The sequence below is a fragment of the Sus scrofa genome, chromosome 13 (genome assembly GCF_054392235.1).
Source record: "Sus scrofa isolate SSC_HxYL_T2T_F1_AM1 chromosome 13, Sscrofa_HxYL_maternal_Yorkshire_Landrace_v2.0, whole genome shotgun sequence".
NCBI classification, from domain to species: domain Eukaryota; kingdom Metazoa; phylum Chordata; class Mammalia; order Artiodactyla; family Suidae; genus Sus; species Sus scrofa.
This window is the reverse complement of record NC_139395.1, coordinates 149484286-149502638: the sequence shown is the minus strand read 5'-3', so window position 1 is coordinate 149502638 and position 18353 is coordinate 149484286. Positions and strand designations below refer to the sequence as shown.

Genomic DNA, 18353 nt, shown 5'->3' with positions numbered 1-18353 from the left:
AGACATTAACAAGTACTGGTGAAGATGTGGAGAATTGGAACCCTCAAGTACTGCTGGTGAGAATGTGAAATAGTATGACTGCTTTGAAAACAATTTGGCAGTTCCTCAAATAGTTCAACAGTATAATTCAGTAATTCCACTCTCAGGGATAACCTAGAGAAATGAATTCATGGATTCACACAAAAACCTGAACACAAATGTTCATAGCAGTATTACTCATAATAACCACAAAATGGGAGTTCCCGTCGTGGCTCAGTGTTCAATGAACCCAACTAACAACCATGAAGACACAGGTTCGATCTTTGGCCTTGCTCAGTGGGTTAAGGATCCAGCGTTGCCATGAGCTGTGGTATAAGTCGAAGACATGGCTTGGATCCTGTGTTGCTGTGGCTGTGGCATAGGCCAGTGGCTCCAGCTCCGATTAGACCCCTAGCCTGGGAACCTCTATATGCCACAGGTGCAGCCCTGAAAAGACAAGACAAAAAGACAATAATAATAATAATAATAATAATAATAACCACAAAATGTAAACAATCCCAATGGTCATCAACTAATGAACAGATAAACAAAATGTGGTATATCCATACAGTGGAGTACTATTCGGCCTTAAAAAGGAACAAAGTATGATATATGCAATGACACAGGGGAACTCTGAAAACACTATTGCTCAGGTCAATGCTGTGGCACAGATTCAGTCCCTAGCCCAAAAACTTCTACATGTCATGAGTACAGCCAAAAAATATCTTTTTATTTATTTATTTATTTTTTGCTTTTTAGGGCCACACCTGTGGCATATGGAAGTTCCCAGGCTGGGAGTTCCTGTTGTGGCACAGCAGAAACAAATCCGACTAGTAACCAAGAGATTGCAGGTTTGATCCCTGGCCTCGCTCAGTGGGTTAAGGATCTGGTGTTGCCATGAGCTGTGGTGTAGGTTGCAGACATGGCTCAGATCTGGCGTTGCTGTGGCTATGGTGTAGGCCAAAAGGCTGTAGCTCTGACTGGACCCTTAGCCTGGGAACCTCCATATGCCATGGGTGTGGCCCTAAAAAGCAAAAAAAAAAAAAAAAAAAAAAAAAAAAAAAGGTTGCCAGGCTGGGGTCGAATCAGAGCTGCAGCTGTTGGCCTACACCACAGCCACAGCAACTCGGGATGTGAGCCACGTCTGCAACCTACATCACAGCTCATGGCAATGCCTGATCCTTCACCCACTGAGTGTGGCCAGGGATCAAACTCACATACTCATGGATACTAGCTGGGTTTGTAACTCACTGAGCCACGCCAGGAACTCCAAAAACAGTAAAGTTAAAAACCTTTCCTAGGATTTCCCTGGTGGTCTAGTGATTAGGATTCAGTGCTTTTACCACTGGGTTCGATCCCTGGCCTGGGAACTGAGATCCCACAACAAGCTGCTGCACGTTACAACCAAAAAAAAAAAAAAGAAAGAAAGAAAGAAAGAAAGAAAACCCACACCAAAAAACTTTCCTCATTTTTGTACATTAATATTATATATGAATCCACATACCTTGCCAATAGCTTCAGTGTGGTGTTGCGTACATATCTGAAGTCGGCTAACCCAGTGTTGTCTCTCTTTAGCATCTGTGGCTAATAAAAAGTATATACAAGTTATTCACATTTATATTTATTTTTAGAATACAATGAATTGTCTACAGCATAAAGAATATAGCCTTGAAAATCAATGATTGGTCCTTCTCTCCCTAGAGCAAATGTCCCTGACCAGAGGAAGGATGGAAAGAGGCCAAAGTATCAACCATATTAGGTAACACCATAGCTGGATGTGGATATTTCATATGGAGGACAAATTACACACAGCTAGGTGGGTATATAAGATTGACATGTCTTTACTTTCTCATAAAAATATGCTCTTCTTTAAAGAAATAACCTGTATAAACCATATGATGTGTACTCAAAACATTCTTTAAGCTCTCTAGCAGCATGCTCAGTTAGGATTGTCATTATACATTATGTGTATTAATTACATAAAAACATAAACTATATAAATTTAACTTATCTAAACAGAAGTTATACTTCATTTAATAAATATAAGCATTTTAATAAATCCCAATCATGTACATTAGTCACTAAAAATGACAAAGAAAGCATACCAACTAAATCAGGAAAGGAGGTAAAATATAACTCTGTGGAAGACATTTTAAAAAAATTTTAAGAAGTCTGTCTTTTTAGATTTCTCAATAATCAGGATTTATCCTACACATATTTCTCAGAGGGCCCAATCTTAAACAGATTCGAGCACTGTGCCACTTAAAAAAAAAGTATTAATTAAAACAGATTACATAAATCCTTACAGCAATTCCAAGGTTTAGAATATGGTGTCTGTATCATCAATGAGAGCAGTTTCTATTTCCAAAACCTAAATGAAAGCAGGGAAGTACACCAACTTCTCAAGGGAAGAAGAAAATCATACTATTAATTCTCATATTGTCATATCTCAGTCATACCTCTGAGTTTATACTGTTCCCCACTGGCAGCATTTACAGTGAAGGTGTGAGAGTCCTCATCACTGGGTGAGATTACAGCTCCTGCAAGCTGCAAAGTACCTCTGGGTTTCTGATTTCTAGACTGTTCATTCACAAAGTACTCCAACAGCCCAGCTTCATTGTTTAAAACAAAAAACCTGTAATGATTGAAAAAAAGTCATAATTTTAAAATATTTCCCCTGGTCAAACTAAAGCAAACCAAATTTTAATCATAAACTTTGGATGTTTAGCTATTAAAAAAAAAAAATTCAGGAGTTCCCTTCGGGGCGCAGCAGAAACGAATCTGATTAGTATCCTTGAGGATGCAGGTTTGATCCCAGGTTTGATCCCTGGCCTCGCTCAGTGAGTCAGGGATCCAGCGTTGCCGTGAGCTGTGGTGTAGGTCGAGGACACAGCTTGGATCGCACATTACTGTGGCTATGGCAAAGGTCGGCGGCTGTAGCTCCCATTCAGTCCCTAGCCTGGGAACCTTCATATGCTGTGGGTGTGGCCCTAAAAAGAAAAAAGAAAAAAAAATTCAAAAGTATTTCAAGAAGTACTTAGAAACTTACTAGTCTGAATTTCCTGGCAGTAAGTGTTACTGAAAATTCAATGTGTTTCATAAAAGACATGAAACTGCGAGCTGAGAAAGAGACATTTGACAGGGAAGTGGCATACCAGATAAAGCAAAAAAGGAAACAAAGATACAGTATTCCTTCAAAGGAAGATTTCCTCCCAGAATTCATTAACAGGGAGGGAAGGTAAGTGGCCCAAAGACAAATGGTAGAGAGAATTTTTATTTAAAATTCATTGGAAACAAATCAAAACCTGAGCTCTGAGGTTAACAAATGCTAGGTAAGACATGAATCTGATTTAAGATTTAATCAGTGGAATAAATAATAAGAATAATGCCAAAGTACAAAGATTTTGTAAATGTATCATTCATTAAATAGGTCACAACTAAAGATTACTCATCCTGTTTAAAAATGAAAAAGCTGCAACAGGAGATGCAGAAGCAATAAGGAACTTGAAACTAAATAATGAAATACTGATACACTTTGGAAAAGAATTTGATGTTCTGATTCGGTTTTAGATAACTACTTTAGGAAATATATTAATTCAGATTCCAATTTAAGTAGTGTAATAGTTCTTTTCTTTAGAAAAAATACTAAAAAGTTTCTGTTTCAAAAAAGTAATGTTTGGGTTTAGGGCAATTTGGCATTCTACCTGTCAGTGTGTTCTGTAATAGAACCAGGTAGACAATTTGATCCAGTTCAAGTGCCTAGAAGATATTGTCTTAAGCAACAGCTTAACCATATCAAACTGGGAGAGAATGGAATCAGCCTTTTATTCTGAGAAAGAAAAAGAAATGATGAGAAGCAAGTAAAAAAAGTTGGAAGCGGCTGCCTGAAAAGGGAGATGGAAAAGCAAAAGACTATTGTTTTTCTTATTCATCTTTTAGCACATTCGTGATTTTTAAAATTATGTTCACTTACACTAATTACATTTGATAAAAGTAATTTTAGTATTTTTGTTTTAAACTTCCAATTCTTTACTAGAGGAGTTAAACATTCATGTGCTTATTGACCATATGTAGTTCTGCTTAGTGAACTGCCCCTCACATTTTTGCCTATTTTTAAAAGGACTAACATTATTTTCCCTAAGATTTGAAGGGATTATTCATTAACACAAAAACAGCCACTAAAATCATCTTAAATTTCTAAATCATGTGACCTGTACTTAGTAATCTGCTATGATCTGAATGTGCCCCTCCCATAATTCTTATGTGGTAATCTTAACACCTAAAATAATGATAGTAAGAGATGGGTCCTTTAGGAAGCAATCAGGTCACAAGGGTGGAACACCTTCATGAATGGGATTAGTGCCCTTAGAGGAGACCCAAGAGAGCTCCCCTGCCCCTTTTCGGCCATGTGACAATACAATGAGAAGTCTGCAATCCAAAAGAGGACCTCTACTTGGCCAGGCTGGCATCATGATTGTGGCCTTCCAAACTCCAGGACTGTGAGGAATAAATTTGTTTTGTTTTGTTTTGTCTTTTTGCCATTTCTTGGGATGCTCCCACAGCATATAGAGGTTCCCAGGCTAGAAGTCCAATTGGAGCTGCAGCCACCAGCCTACACCACAGCCACAGCAATGCCAGATCCGAGCCTCGTCTGCAACCTGCACCACAGTTCATGACACACCAGATCCTCAACCCACTGAGCAAGGCCAGGGATCGAACCAGTAACCTCACGGTTCCTAGTCGGATTCGATAACCACTGAGCCATGACGGGAACTCCATAAATTTCTGCTCTTTATAAGCTACCCAGTCTGAGGCATTTTGTTACAGCAGCCTGAAAAGACTAAGACATGACTCTATTACAAAAAATTCATCAAGTAATTAGAGTTCCCGTCGTGGCCGTGGCGCAATGGAAACAATCTGACTAGGAACCATGAGGTTGCAAGTTCGATTCCTGGCCTTGCTCCGTGGGTTAAGGATCTGGTGTTGCCATGAGCTGCAGTGTAGGTTGCAGACACAGCTCGGATCTGGTATTGCCGTGGCTCTGGCGTAGGCTGGCAGCAACAGCTCCGATTAGATCCCTAGCTTTCAAACCTCCATATGCCATGGGTGATGACCTAAAAAGACGAAAGAAAAGACCAAAAAAAAAAGTAAGTAATTGGAAGGGGTCTGCTATCAAGAAAGCAGTCTCTTGAATACACTAAAAATCATTTGAGTTGTATGCTTCAAAGGGGCACTATATCTCAATAAAAGTGTTAACAAAAGGAACAAACGAAACAAACAAGAAAAAAGGACAAAAAAAAAAAAGAAAAAAGGAAAGGAACGAATGAAGGAAATAAGGAAAGAGAGACATCTCTTCATGCTGTTCTAAGCAATAAGCCCAATTCATTGCAAACAATCAAAGGAAAAAGACTGGTCTCTTCTCTTAAAAGTAGTCATATTCAGGGAGTTCCCGTTGTGGCTTAGCGGAAACGAATCTGACTAGTACCCATGAGTACCCAGGTTTGATCCCTGGCGTCGCTCAGTGGGTTAAGGATCTAGTGTTTCATGAACTGTGGTGCAGGTTGCAGATGAGGCTCGGATCTGGCATTGCTGTGGCTGTGGTGTAGGCTGGTGGTTGCAGCTCCAATTGGACTCCTAGCCTGGGAACCTCCATATGCCATGGGAGTGAGGCCCTAAAAAGCAAAAAACAAACAAACAAAAAAACCCAAAAAAACAAACAAACAAAAAAACATAGTCAATTTAGGAGTTCGAATTGTGGCTCCTTGGGCTCAAGACATGTTGTCTCTCTGAGGATTCAGGCTCAATCCCTGGCCTCGCTCAAGGGTTGCTGCAACCTGTGGTGTAGGTCACAGATGCAACTCAGATCTGGAGCTGCCATGGCTATTGTGTAGGCTGCAGCTGCAACTCTGATTCAATCCCTGGCCTACGAACTTCCATATGCTGCAGGTATAGCCATAAAAATAAAAAAAAAAAATTAAAAGTTGTCAGTTCAGGAGTTCCTGCTATGGCACAGCAGATTAAGAAATTTCCATATGCCATAGGTAAGGAAAAAAAAAAAGTAGGCAATTCAAAGATAATTTGGAGAATGTTTGGAAATCTCAAGTTTGCCATGAACACATATTTCTTATTCCTAAAGTATTACCACAAATTTACAAGATGGGAGGCACTCACCTAGATATACCAAAAGTAACATCAAGGAGGGATTGGTAAAATGATAGAAGTGAGCCAAAACTGATAATCTAACACAGATAATGCTATGGACCCACTGGCAATATACAGCATTTTGGGCTGTCTTTCAGTACATGGATTAAACCCCAATGTTCTTCCTTCATCCCTTCTCTGGGATTCTTTTACAAAATGGGTGGATTGGGGAATAGAGTGACAATACACATAGTGAGGAAACTTAATAGCAAAAAAGCTATTTTGCCCAGAAAGGTACTAGACTCTTGATTATGTGTTTTGGGTTTGTTTTTTTTTTTAGGGCTGCACCTGAGGCATATGGAGGTTCCCAGGCTAGAGGTCGAATAACAGCTGTGGCTGCTGGCCTACACCAAAGCCATGCCAGATCCAAGTCGCATCTGCAACCTACACCACAGCTCAGAGCAACACCGGATCCTTAACCCAGTGATCGAGGCCAGGGACTGAACCCACATCCTCATGGATACTAGTCAGATTCGTTAACCACTGAGCCATGATGGGAACTCCCTGACTTCCTTTTTTCAAAAAAAATTTTTAGGAGTTCCTGTCGTGGCACAGCGGAAACAAAGCCTACTAGGAACCATGAAGTTGCGGGTTCTATCCCTGGCCTCGATCACTGGGTGAAGGATCTGGCGTTGCCATGAGCTGTGGTGTAGGTCTCAGATGTGGCTCGGATCTCGTGTCACTGTGGCTGTGGCTGTGGCTAGCAGCTGCAGCTCCAATTCAACCCCTAGCCTGGGAACCTCCATATGCCCTGGGGGCAGCCCTAAAAAGCAAAAAAAAAAAAAAAAAGTTTAATGAAAGGTGGTAACCTTAGAGAAGTACCCTTTTCACTTCAATGGGAATGATCCCCTTCTATGTTTTTTGTTTGGTTTTGTTTTGCTTTTTAGGGCACACTTGAGGCATACGGATGTTCCCAGGCTAGGGGTCTAATAGGAGCTACAGCTTCCAGCCTAAACCACAGCCACAGTGACATGGGATCCGAGACATGTCTGCAACCTACACCACAGCTCACGGCAATGCCTGATCCTTCACCCAGTGAGCAAGGCCAGGGATGGAACCTGCAACCTCATGGTTCCTAGCTGGATTCATTTCTGCTGTGCCACAACGAGAACTCCCCCTTCTATGTTTTCATATTTGGCTTTGACCTCTTATATTACCTCCAACTTCTTGCACATCATTCTTATTTGAAAGCCCTACTGTTACTTCAAACTAAACATGGCCCAAACTGACTTCTTTTAAAAAAGATGACATGATCATTAACGCTTCAACTATTTTTTGAATGTTGGAAAACCATTCTTTCATACATCATGTCCCATTTTCTAGTTGCTTAAGGTAGAAAGGCAAATTCAGCTCCAGTTATTCCATCATAGCCAAAAGCAGAAACCTCCAAGTGACATGTATTAAGAAGCAGCATGTTATAATGCAAGGAACATAGATTTGGGAGTCAGAACTATATGAGTTCAAATTCTAGCTTTATCACTTTTAAATAGCTTAAAAACACAATGAGATATCACTTGACACCCATTAGCATGGTTATTATTAAAACACACACAGACACAAAATTGCAAAAATAGTATTAAGCATTGGGAAGATGTAGAGAAACTGGAATTTTTGTGCATTGCTGGTGAGAAAGTAAAATGATGCAGCTGCTATAGAAAACAACATGGAAATACCTCAAAAATTAAACACAGAATTACCACGTGATCCGGCAATTCCACTTCTGGGTATATTTACAGAAGAATGAAAGCAGGGACTTAAACAGATATTTGTATACAAATGTTCACAGCAGCATTATTCCCAACAGCCAAAAGATGGAAGCAACCCAAATGTCTACTGACAGACAATCAGATAAACCAAATGTGCTCTCTACATACAAGGGACTATTATTGAGTCTTAAAAAAGTAGGAAATTCTGGGAGTTCCCGTTGTGGTTCATCAGGTTAAGAACTTGACTAGTATCCACAAGAATGCAGGTTTGCTCCCTGGCCTCAATCAGTTAAGGATCCAGTGTTGCCACAAGCTGCACAGGTTGTGGATGCAGTTTGGATCTTGGATGCTGTGGCTGTGGCTATGGCTCCAGTTCAGCCTCTAGCATGGGAACCTCCATATGCCACAGGTGCAGGCCTAAAAAAGAGCAAAAGAAAAAGTAAGACATTCTGATACACACTACACGGGTGAACCTTGAGGACATTATACTAAGTGGCGTAAGCCAATCACAAAAGAGCAAATATTGTATGACTCCACATACATGAGGTATCTAGAGTAGTCAAATTCATAGAGACAGAAAGTAGCATAGTGGTTGCTAAGGACTGGGGGGAGGGTGGAGTTATTGTTTAATGGGTACAAAGTTTTAGTTTGAGAAAATGCAAAAAGTTCTAGAGATGACTGGGGGTAATGGTTGCACAACAATGTGAATGTATTTAATGCTACTGAACAGTATGCTTTAAAATGTTTAAAATGGTAAACTGATTTTATGTTTACTTTAGCACAATTAAAAAAAGTTTAATCCCCTGCCCCACAACTACCAATTACACGAAGTATTTAAGATAACTGTTGCTGCTATTTATGGATTGCTTGTTTGACCTTGGGCTGGATATTTAAACCTTCCAAGGCCCCAGAGAAGTTTTGAGAATCCTAAATAGGCACTTAACACAATCTCTTTGCTGTCCGTTCCAAACCACCCTAAAAGCCTAACCACTGCAAGCACACATAGAAGCCCAAGGCAAGTGGACAGAAGAGTCTAATCTTAATACAACAGTAACTTTTGAGGCTTTTGGAGGTGGCAATTTGAACAGATAGTAACTTCCCCTACCCCTAAAAAGAAGAAAGTCATCAGACTTCTAGAATATATGGTAAATCTTTCTCTAACATGTTCCCCAGCCATATTTATACTGAAGTATTATCAGAACATGAAATTATCAGGAGTTCCTGTTGTGGCTCAGCAGAAACGAACCCAACTAATATTCATGAGGACTCGGATTTGATCCCTGGCCTTGCTCACTGGATCTGGGATTGCTGTGAGCTGTGGTGTAGGTCACAGACGCAGCTGGAACCTGGCACTGCTATGACTGTGGTGTAGGTCGGCAGCTGTAGCTCTGAATTGACCCCTAGCTTGGGAACTTCCACATCCCACAGGTGCAGCCCTAAAAAGAAAAAAAAAAAAAAGAAAAAAAAAAAAAAAAAAAAAAAGAAAAGAAAAAAGAAATTATCAGCCCCATTTCTGCTCTCTCGGGAGAAAATGTGACAGAATAGTCACACTTACCTGTACTGCCACCCAGTGACGAGGTTGGTGTACTTCATTAAGTAGCCATACACATTTTCCATGTGATCACTGTTTCAAAAAGATCAGAAAACATCAAAGTCAGGGAAAATTAGAAGAAATTCCAGGAAGTTAACCGTACAATTTAAAAAATAACTGTAGACAAATACTTTTTCTACAAATGCCTCATATTTACTTCAGAAATAAAATTTATAGGTTAACTGACAGAGCTATTTAATTCCCCCTATTTCAAATCCATAGGACTTTATGGATTCTTTTTTTTTTTTTTGTCTTTTTTTGCCTTTTCTTGGGCCGCTCCCGCGGCATATGGAGGTTCCCAGGCTAGGGGTCGAATCGGAGCTGCAGCCACTGGCCTACGCCAGAGCCACAGCAACACAGGATCCGCGTCTGTGACCCACACCACAGCTCATGGCAATGCTGGATTCTTAACCCACTAAGCAAGGGCAGGGATCAAACCCGCAACCTCGTGGTTCCTAGTCGGATTCGTTAACCACTGCGCCACGATGGGAACTCCATTTTATGGATTCTGAAAGAACCCGAGTTCTTCAAAACAAGTATAATACCCCATAAATTATTATACAACATTTCAAATACAAAACTGTTACATAAGTGTAAAATTACATAAATGTGAAACAAACTTACTATAAATATAATTATAAATACAGTATTTTATAACTTAATTCAATACTAAATAAAATCCAGGAGTTCCCATGGCTCAGGAGGTTATGAACCCAACTAATATCCATGAGGATACAGGTTCAATCCCCGGCCTTGCTCAATGGGTTAAGTATCTGGAGTTGCCACAAGCTGTGGTTATGAGAGATCAGGAGTTGCTACGGCTATGGGAGACCCGCAGCTGCAGCTCTGATTCAACCCTTAGCCTAATAACTTCCATATGCCATAGGTGCAGCTCTAAAAAGAAAAAAACAAATAAGTAAAATCCAGTTTTATGGTTCTGGAATAAACTAAAAAGGTCTCTAGGTTGAACAGTGCTTCCTCACTTCTCTGGTGGGACATGCTATGTCTTTGATTCTTTGGGCTTCCAAAATGAAGGTCCTGGCTTTGGGGGGTTTTTTTTGGCTGTGCCTGTGGCAACATGCAGAAGTTCACAGGCCAGGGATCAAATCAGTGACCTGAGCCACAGCAGTGACAACACTGGATCCTTAACTTGCTGAGCCACCAGGGAACTCCTGATTCTGATGAGGAAGGTCACAGTGGTGACCCCAGACAGGCATGAGGCAAAGTGCTCACTGCAAGTGTTGCCACTGGGAAGATTTATTCGGGACCTGTAATATTAGCCTTACTACAAGTCATTTTCTTTACTTCTTGTCCCCTTTTCCCATTTATTAGATATTTTCTGTTATAGTGGTTCATAGAAAACACAGTATCTCATTGATACTTCTTTTCTAATGCTTTAAGTTTCCTTATGCTTATGAAAAGATACTAAATCTACAACTACACTGAATATTTTTTTTTTTTTTTGGCCACATCCATGACATGTGGAAGTTCCTAAGCCAAGGACCAAACCTGAGCCATAGCTGTGATCTGAGCCACAGCAATGACAATACTGAATCCTTAACCTGCTGTGCCACCAGGGAATTCCTGATGTATCTTTTTGATATATGTGCTTCATTTTTTATTTTACAATTTACGTTAAGAATTCTTTTTAGGAGTTCCTGTCATGACGCAGCAGAAACAAATCTAACTAGGAACCATGAGGTTGCAGGTTCGATCCCTGGCCTTGCTCAGCAGGTTAAGGATCTAGCATTGCCGTTTGCTGTGGTGTAGGTCACAGACTCAGCTCAGATCTAGTGTTGCTGTGGCTGTGCCATAGGCTACCAGCTGTAGCTCTGATTCAACTCCTAGCCTGGGAACCTCCATATGCTGCAAGTGCAGCCCTAAAAAGCAAAAAAAAAAAATTCCTTTTAAACTCAACTAAAGTTTTAACTTCATACAGATAGTAAACATTTGTTTTTCCTACTAGTCCTGAAACACAGGGCTTATTTGGTAAAACTGCAGCTAACCAGCATCTAGGAAATGGGAAGTATTAGGCAATTGGCAACCTTTAAAACATGGACACCAAAAGCAAAATCAAAGGTAGAGCTAACACAAACAACAGAACAAAATTCTTTAAAGATTTAGATTAATTTGAGTAACAAATGAAAAGAGATAAAGATACACTCTCAGGCAAACAAAATGACCAAATTGACTCTAAGATTCTAACAACTATTTTTATAGGAGAGCAAGTAGGAGGATGCCTCAGGGATAAATAAACTCAATGTTGGGTCCCTTTCTAATTTCATTTCTTCAAAGTACTTGAAAATAAAGATCAAATCTGAGAATAAAGAACTGATCCCATGACCAAGAAAATGTCTTGGGTGGTTGTTTTTTTCCCCTGTATTTCTCTACCATTCTAAGGCTAGTAAACAACAGTTTACTAAGTGAAACTGCTCAAGTCCTTTTGGTTTCATGATGTCACTAATCTCAAGAGACAAAGGTTGTCAACTTCTAAAATGTCAACACAAAGCTATGATAATTATATATCTATTCTGTCATGTTAAAACTGACACTACTAATTTGAATTCTCATTTCACTATCTTCTAAAATCCACATCTGGGAGTTCCCACTGTGGTGTAGCAGGTCAAGGATCCAACATCTTCACTGCAGTGGCTCTGGTCGCTGCTGTGGCACAGGTTCGATCCCTGGCCTGGGAACTTCCACATGCCCGGAGTGTGGCTGAAAAACAAAATAAAATAAAATCCACATTTGGAGGAAGGATTCTTCTCCAGAAACCCAACCCACTGGATTTTTGCTATAGGTCCTCTACTTCCAGCCCTAAGTCACAGCAAAGCTATTTCTTTCAGTTCCATTGGTACTTGAAAAAGCAGAGAGACACTTTTGTTTGTATGGCACTCACATTTTTCCCAAGCTGATAGTCTATAAACGCAAATGATAAACTGAACAATATGCTGAGTGGCATTATTATGTTTGAGGTTCATCTCCTCCTAGGTATCTTTTTTCCCTCTTTCCTTTTATGGCTGCACCTGCAGCATATGGAAGTTTCCAGGCTAAGGGTCAAAAAAGGTCCTTAACCCACTAAGCCACAATGGGAACTCCCCTCCTAGGCATCTAAAAAATGACTGTTTAACTTCTGAAATCTCCATTACTATCCTTCATATTTCTCAATTCTTCTTTGTTGGATTTAAAGAAGATCCTTAAAAGTAGAAATTCTTAAAAATCAAGCTACTTTTTAAACATTTTCAAATCCTTTGAAATAAAAAGGCAATCCCTCTCCATCCCAAATCTATTATCTAACATAAGAGAGGTGTATCTCCTTGTAGAAAAAGAGGAGAACCCACTGGGACCCTGTTTTTAGCTGTCACTCAAATGAAAATAGTTTTGTTTTGTTTTGTTTTGTCTTTTGTCTTTTCTAAGGCTGTACCAACAGCATAAGGAGATTCCCAGGCTGGGGGTCGAATCAGAGCTGTAGCCGCCAGCCTACGCCAGAGCCACAGCCACAGCAACGCAGGATTTGAGCCATGTCTGTGACCTACACCACAGCTCGTGGCAATGCCGGATCCTTAACTCACTGAGCAAGGCCAGGGATGGAACCCGAAACCTCATGGTTCCTAGTCAGATTTGTTAACCACTGAGCCACGACGGGAACATCTTTTTTTTTTTTTAAGATAGTTTACTAAAGACACAGGATTCAATAGCAACTAGGCTGAAATGATGGTACTTGACTTATCAGATGTGAAATGAGAATGAGAGTAAGAGTGAGAGAGAAGGGATAAGGGGAACACTCAGATTTCCAGCTGGCACAATTGTGTAGATACTCATGCCTTCTCTGAAATGGGGATCATAAAGGAATTTCTGGATTTGTTCCAATTTAACATATTCAACTTAAAGGATCTGTGGGACATACACAGGGAGACAGCCAATGGGGTAGCATGATTTGGACTGAACACACAGATGCTGGTGGTATCAGCATATAAGCACGTACCTGGCATTTTCAGCCATGAGAGTAAATAAAATCACCTAGGAAGTATTATAAAATGACCAGAGAAGGGACAGAATCTAAGAGAGAACCAAGACTAAGGAAAAGTTTTAAAGGCAAGAGGAGTACAGAGAAGAAGAAAGAAGTAGCTGAGTAGTAGGAAGAAAATCTGGAGTACTCAAGTAAGTTTGTGGTCAAGAATGTTTAATACTATTGAAGGGTGAAGGAAGATGAAGATTGAGAAGTTTCTATCAGATTTAACAACCAAGAGGTAATGGTTCAATGGAATGATGGAGGCAGAGCCAGTGCGCAGTAAAGCAGTAAAGAAGAGAGACTGGGAGAGAGAGGAGTGGTTAAGGGAGTATAGGCTCAAGGCAAGGCAGTTCCAAGTGCCTAACAGGAAGGAGACAGTGAATGGAGAAAGGCTCCCGACTCAGGAGATGGACAGAGGGAAACTGGGGAGAGGTGGGCTCCAGAGCCCAGACAGAGGAATTATTGGTCACCTTAAGGCATTTAATTACAGGCAGGAATTCATGTAAGCTGTAACAAAAGAGGTGCCAATTAAGCTAAAGTTAAAAATTCTACTTTTTTTTTTTTTTTTTTGGTCTTTTGTCTTTTAAGGGCCCTGCACCTGCGGCATATGGAGGTTCCCAGGCTAGGGGTCTAATCGGAGCTATAGCCACCAGCCTATGCCATAGCTGACGACAAGGCCAGATCCTTAACCCACTGAGTGAGGCCAGGGATCGAACCTGCAACCTCATAGCTCCTAGTCAGATTCATTTCCGCTGTGCCACGATGGGAACTCCAAAAATATTCCCACTTTCTACCAGGCAAGAACTGTCCTCCAAAAAGGCTTAGTTTTGGTTCATTCCCTTGATAACAAAAATAGCATGAAGGGAACTGCTTAGCTGAGGAAAAAGAAACTGGCAACAGATGGGATTTTCTGCAACACATGTACCTCCTTCTGCTGTAAAAAGATATTCTACAGAGCAGTGACTGCTTCTTACTCATCCTAGCAGTCCTTAAGAGCACCTAGTATATGGCCTGGGATATAAACAGATGTTCAGCGCATCTCTGTTGAACGAATTAAGCAATGGGAAGACAGAGTAGACTTTTTCTATAAAACCACAAGACAACTGAGGAGCCTGCAAAAATAAATAAATAAATAAATTCATAGCCTGTATACTCATCCAATAAATCCCAGATTAAAAAAATTCTACCTCTGGAGATCCCGTGGTGGCTCAGGGGGTTAAGAACGCAATGTAGTATCCGTGAGGATGGGGTGGATCCCTATGCTTTAAAGGTGGGTTAAGGATCCTCGAGGTGGTAGGCTGCAGATGTGGCTCAGATCTGGCTTTGCTGTGGCTGTAATGTAGGCTGGCAGCTATAGCTCTGATTCAACCCTTAGCCTGGGAACTTCCTCAAGTGTGGTCCTAAAAAAAAAAAAAAATTCTACTTCTGACTGTGTCTTAACTGATCTCCGGGGAGACTCCCTCCTTCCTGCTAAGAGTCTTTAAAATGTTAATGCTCTCTGGCCCAAGAATTTCATTTCTAGGTATCCAGACAGGCAATTAGAAATACAGACAGGAGTTCCCGTCGTGGTGCAGTGGTTAACGAATCCGGCTAGGAGCCATGAGGTTGCGGGTTCGGTCCCTGCCCTTGCTCAGTGGGTTAACGATCCGGCGTTGCCGTGAGCTGTGGTGTAGGTTGCAGACGCGGCTCGGATCCCGCGTGACTGTGGCTCTGGCGTAGGCCGGTGGCTACATCTCCGATTAGACCCCTAGCCTGGGAACCTCCATATGCTGCGAGAGCGGCCGAAGAAAAGACCAAAAAAAAAAAAAAAAAAAAAAAAGAAATACAGACAAAGGAGTTCCCGTCATGGTGCAAGGGAAATGAACCCGGCTAGGAACCATGAGGTTGCAGTTCCATCCCTGGCCTCGCTCAGTGGGCTAAGGATCTGGTGTTGCTGTGGCTGTGAAGTAGGCCAGCAGATGTAGCTCCAATTGGCCCCCCTAGCCTGGGAATCTCCATATGCTGCAGGGGGTGGCCCTAAAAAGCAAAAAAAAAAAAAGCAAACAAAGAAAACATGCAAACATGTCCACTGTAGCACTATTTATAACAACAAAAAAATAAATAAAAATGGAGAAAGAAGGAAATGAATGGAGAGGAAAGGAAGAAAAAACAAGCTAAACAAATGACATAAGAAAATGAGTAAGAAACATGGAGTTCCCACCGTGGCTCGGTGGTTAACGACCCTGACTAGCATCCATGAGGACACAGGTTTGATTCCAGGGCTTACTCAGTGGATTAAGGATCCAGCGTTGCTGTGAGCTGTGGTGTAGATCACAGACACAGCTCAGATCTTATTTATTTATTTATTTGTCTTTTTGCCATTTCTTGGGCCGCTCCTGAGCAAGGCCAGGGACTGAACCCACAATCTCATGGTTCCTACTCAGATTCGTTAACCACTGAGCCACAACGGGAACTCCTATTTTTTTTTAATAATGATTTTTATTTTTTCCATTATAGCTGATTTACAGTGTTCTGTCAATTTTCTACTACACAGTGAGATGACCCAGTCACACATACATGTATACATTCTTTTTTCTCACATTATTACTTATATTAATACTTAATTAACCAAAAAGAAAATCCTTTCTTGCACCAGCAAATCACGTTGCTCTATAACTGTCCTCAAACCTAGATGATAATACCAAAACATGAATGTAACTATTTAATGAGGCAACTTAGATTTAAATTAAACCTGACAAGTCTGGATGCAAATCATTTTATTTTATTTTATTTATTATTTTTTTTAATAATTTTTTTTATTTTCCCACTGTACAGCAAGGGGGTCAGGTTATCCTTACATGTATACATTACAATTACATTTTTTCCCCCACCCTTTCTTTTTGGATGCAAATCACTTTATTAAACAAAATCAGTACAGGGGAAGATTCTTAGCTAGGAAAGATGTTCCCTCTCTCAAAGTAGTATAATTTACATCAAGAATACTCTCCACTATTTTTAGGGTCCAGAGTACTAACCATTACACCTATTACCTACACTATTTTCAAAAGCAAAAACAAAAGGCATAATTACCCACAAATCTATCTGATGGACAATTACCTCTGAGACCTAAAGTATATAACTCATTCAGAAAGGACTAAAAGACTAATTTGTATATTCTAACATTATGTTGTTTGTATAGTTTTGATACAGTATAACTGCAACAAAATTCATTAAATATGAACTCAAATGGACTATATTTATTTAAACTCGTAAAGTAAAAATATAAGAAATCACAGTGTATCATAATAAACCAAATCTTGTTCAAGGCTAGGAATAGTTCTCAATAAATTATGGAACAATATTTTATTACACTGTTCAGTTTTACGCCTATAAGTTGCCTTTCTCTTATCTTTTCTAGAATCTATAGAGATTTCAAATATAGAAAATAAATCCAGAATTATATATTCAACTTTCCTTTAACCCATACAGAGAAAAAAGGCAAACATTTATGACTTTTTCTTCAAATCAACCTCACAAGAAGTAGTAAAATCTCAAAGACAGCAAACACTATATTTAGGCAGGTATCCCTTCTCCATGTGCAAATAGGTACTTTTCCTTGTAATAGAGTATTTAGAATGGAAGACAAGGTCTGACCACAAAAATTATTTCCATAGTATACATATGCAGACTTCTACCCTTTTACTGAAATGCATACTATTGTTAACGAGGAAAAGAGATCTGCCTGTTTAACAGCAGTTAACTAGCACAGAGCCCAAAGAAAGAAAAAGCAGGCCCATCATATGCCCCAATTTGCTTTTCAGTCCTCCTCTGGGTAGTTTTCTTCTGTCCATTTTAATAAACAAGTGGCAGATTTGCAGATTTGTCAGTTTTTCTAAAAGCTGACATGAAGAAAATAAAAACAATGGAAACACACATTTTATGAACTTTGAACATTTACTATGAGAAAGGAAGGATCTAGAATTAAGAAATCTATTTTCAGAGTTCCCTTCTGGCACAGCAAGTTAACTATCTGGCATTGTCACTGCAGCAGCCTGGCTCACTATTGTGGCGCAAATTTGATCCCTGGCCTGGGAACTTCCACATGCCACAGGCAGAGCCAAAAAAAAAAAAAAAAAAAAAAAAAAATCAATGTAATTTTAAATGCTGAGTATAAATCATGAGTATAAATTACTCTGGAAAGAAGAAAACTTAAGGCTACCTTAGTAAATTCACTTCTCAGCTTTGGTATTAAAAAAATTTGTCATGATACATTTTGCAAATGTAATTGAGGCTCTTCCCATTTCTGATTCTTTTTCATGACCTCCCTAAAATAAGCCTTGGGGTCCCTGCTTTCATTGTTCTGAGAGCACACATTAACCTGGAATTAACTAACAGAGGGCTTCACACATTTGAGTAAGAGCTCAAAAATATCTGCTGCACAAGTTAGGACACTAGTAAATGATGAAACTACCATGCCCTAAACTAATTATTTATCAATAATCATTAATTTTTTTAGAGCTCATCTATTTTTAATATCTTTTGTGGGGAGGCTGCACCTGTGGCATGTGGAAGTTCCCCGGCTAGGAGTCAAATTGGAGCTGCAGCTGCTGACCTATGCCACAGCCACAGCAATGCTAGATCCCAGCCACATCTACGATCTATACTGCAGCACATGGCAATGCCGGATCCTTAATCCACTGAGCAGGTCCAAGGATGGAACCTGCATCCTCATGGACACTAGTCGGGTTCTTAACCCACTGGGCCACAATGGGAACTCTTACTTTTAGTATCTTTATGCAAGTAACTACCTAGGAATAAAAAGTTCTTCCACATACTAGCTCTAGAA

The 18353-nt window shown here is 40.1% G+C and overlaps 1 protein-coding gene across 5 annotated transcripts in view; it reads right to left on the bottom strand.

The window, feature by feature from the left end:
• OSBPL11 (oxysterol binding protein like 11) overlaps positions 1 to 18353 on the bottom strand; it is an 88771-nt gene that overhangs the window by 60258 nt on the left and 10160 nt on the right. For all 5 annotated transcript variants that reach the window (XR_014824617.1, XR_014824618.1, XR_014824616.1 and 2 more), the window contains exons 2-4: positions 9481 to 9549; positions 2478 to 2653; positions 1523 to 1602 (exon numbers count right to left, since the gene is read on the bottom strand). Coding sequence is in view for 2 of the 5 variants with exons in the window: in XM_021070201.2 (XP_020925860.1) it covers positions 1523 to 1602; positions 2478 to 2653; positions 9481 to 9549 (325 nt within the window). In the remaining 3 variants the exon portion in view is untranslated. The remainder of the gene's footprint in view (positions 1 to 1522; positions 1603 to 2477; positions 2654 to 9480; positions 9550 to 18353) is intronic.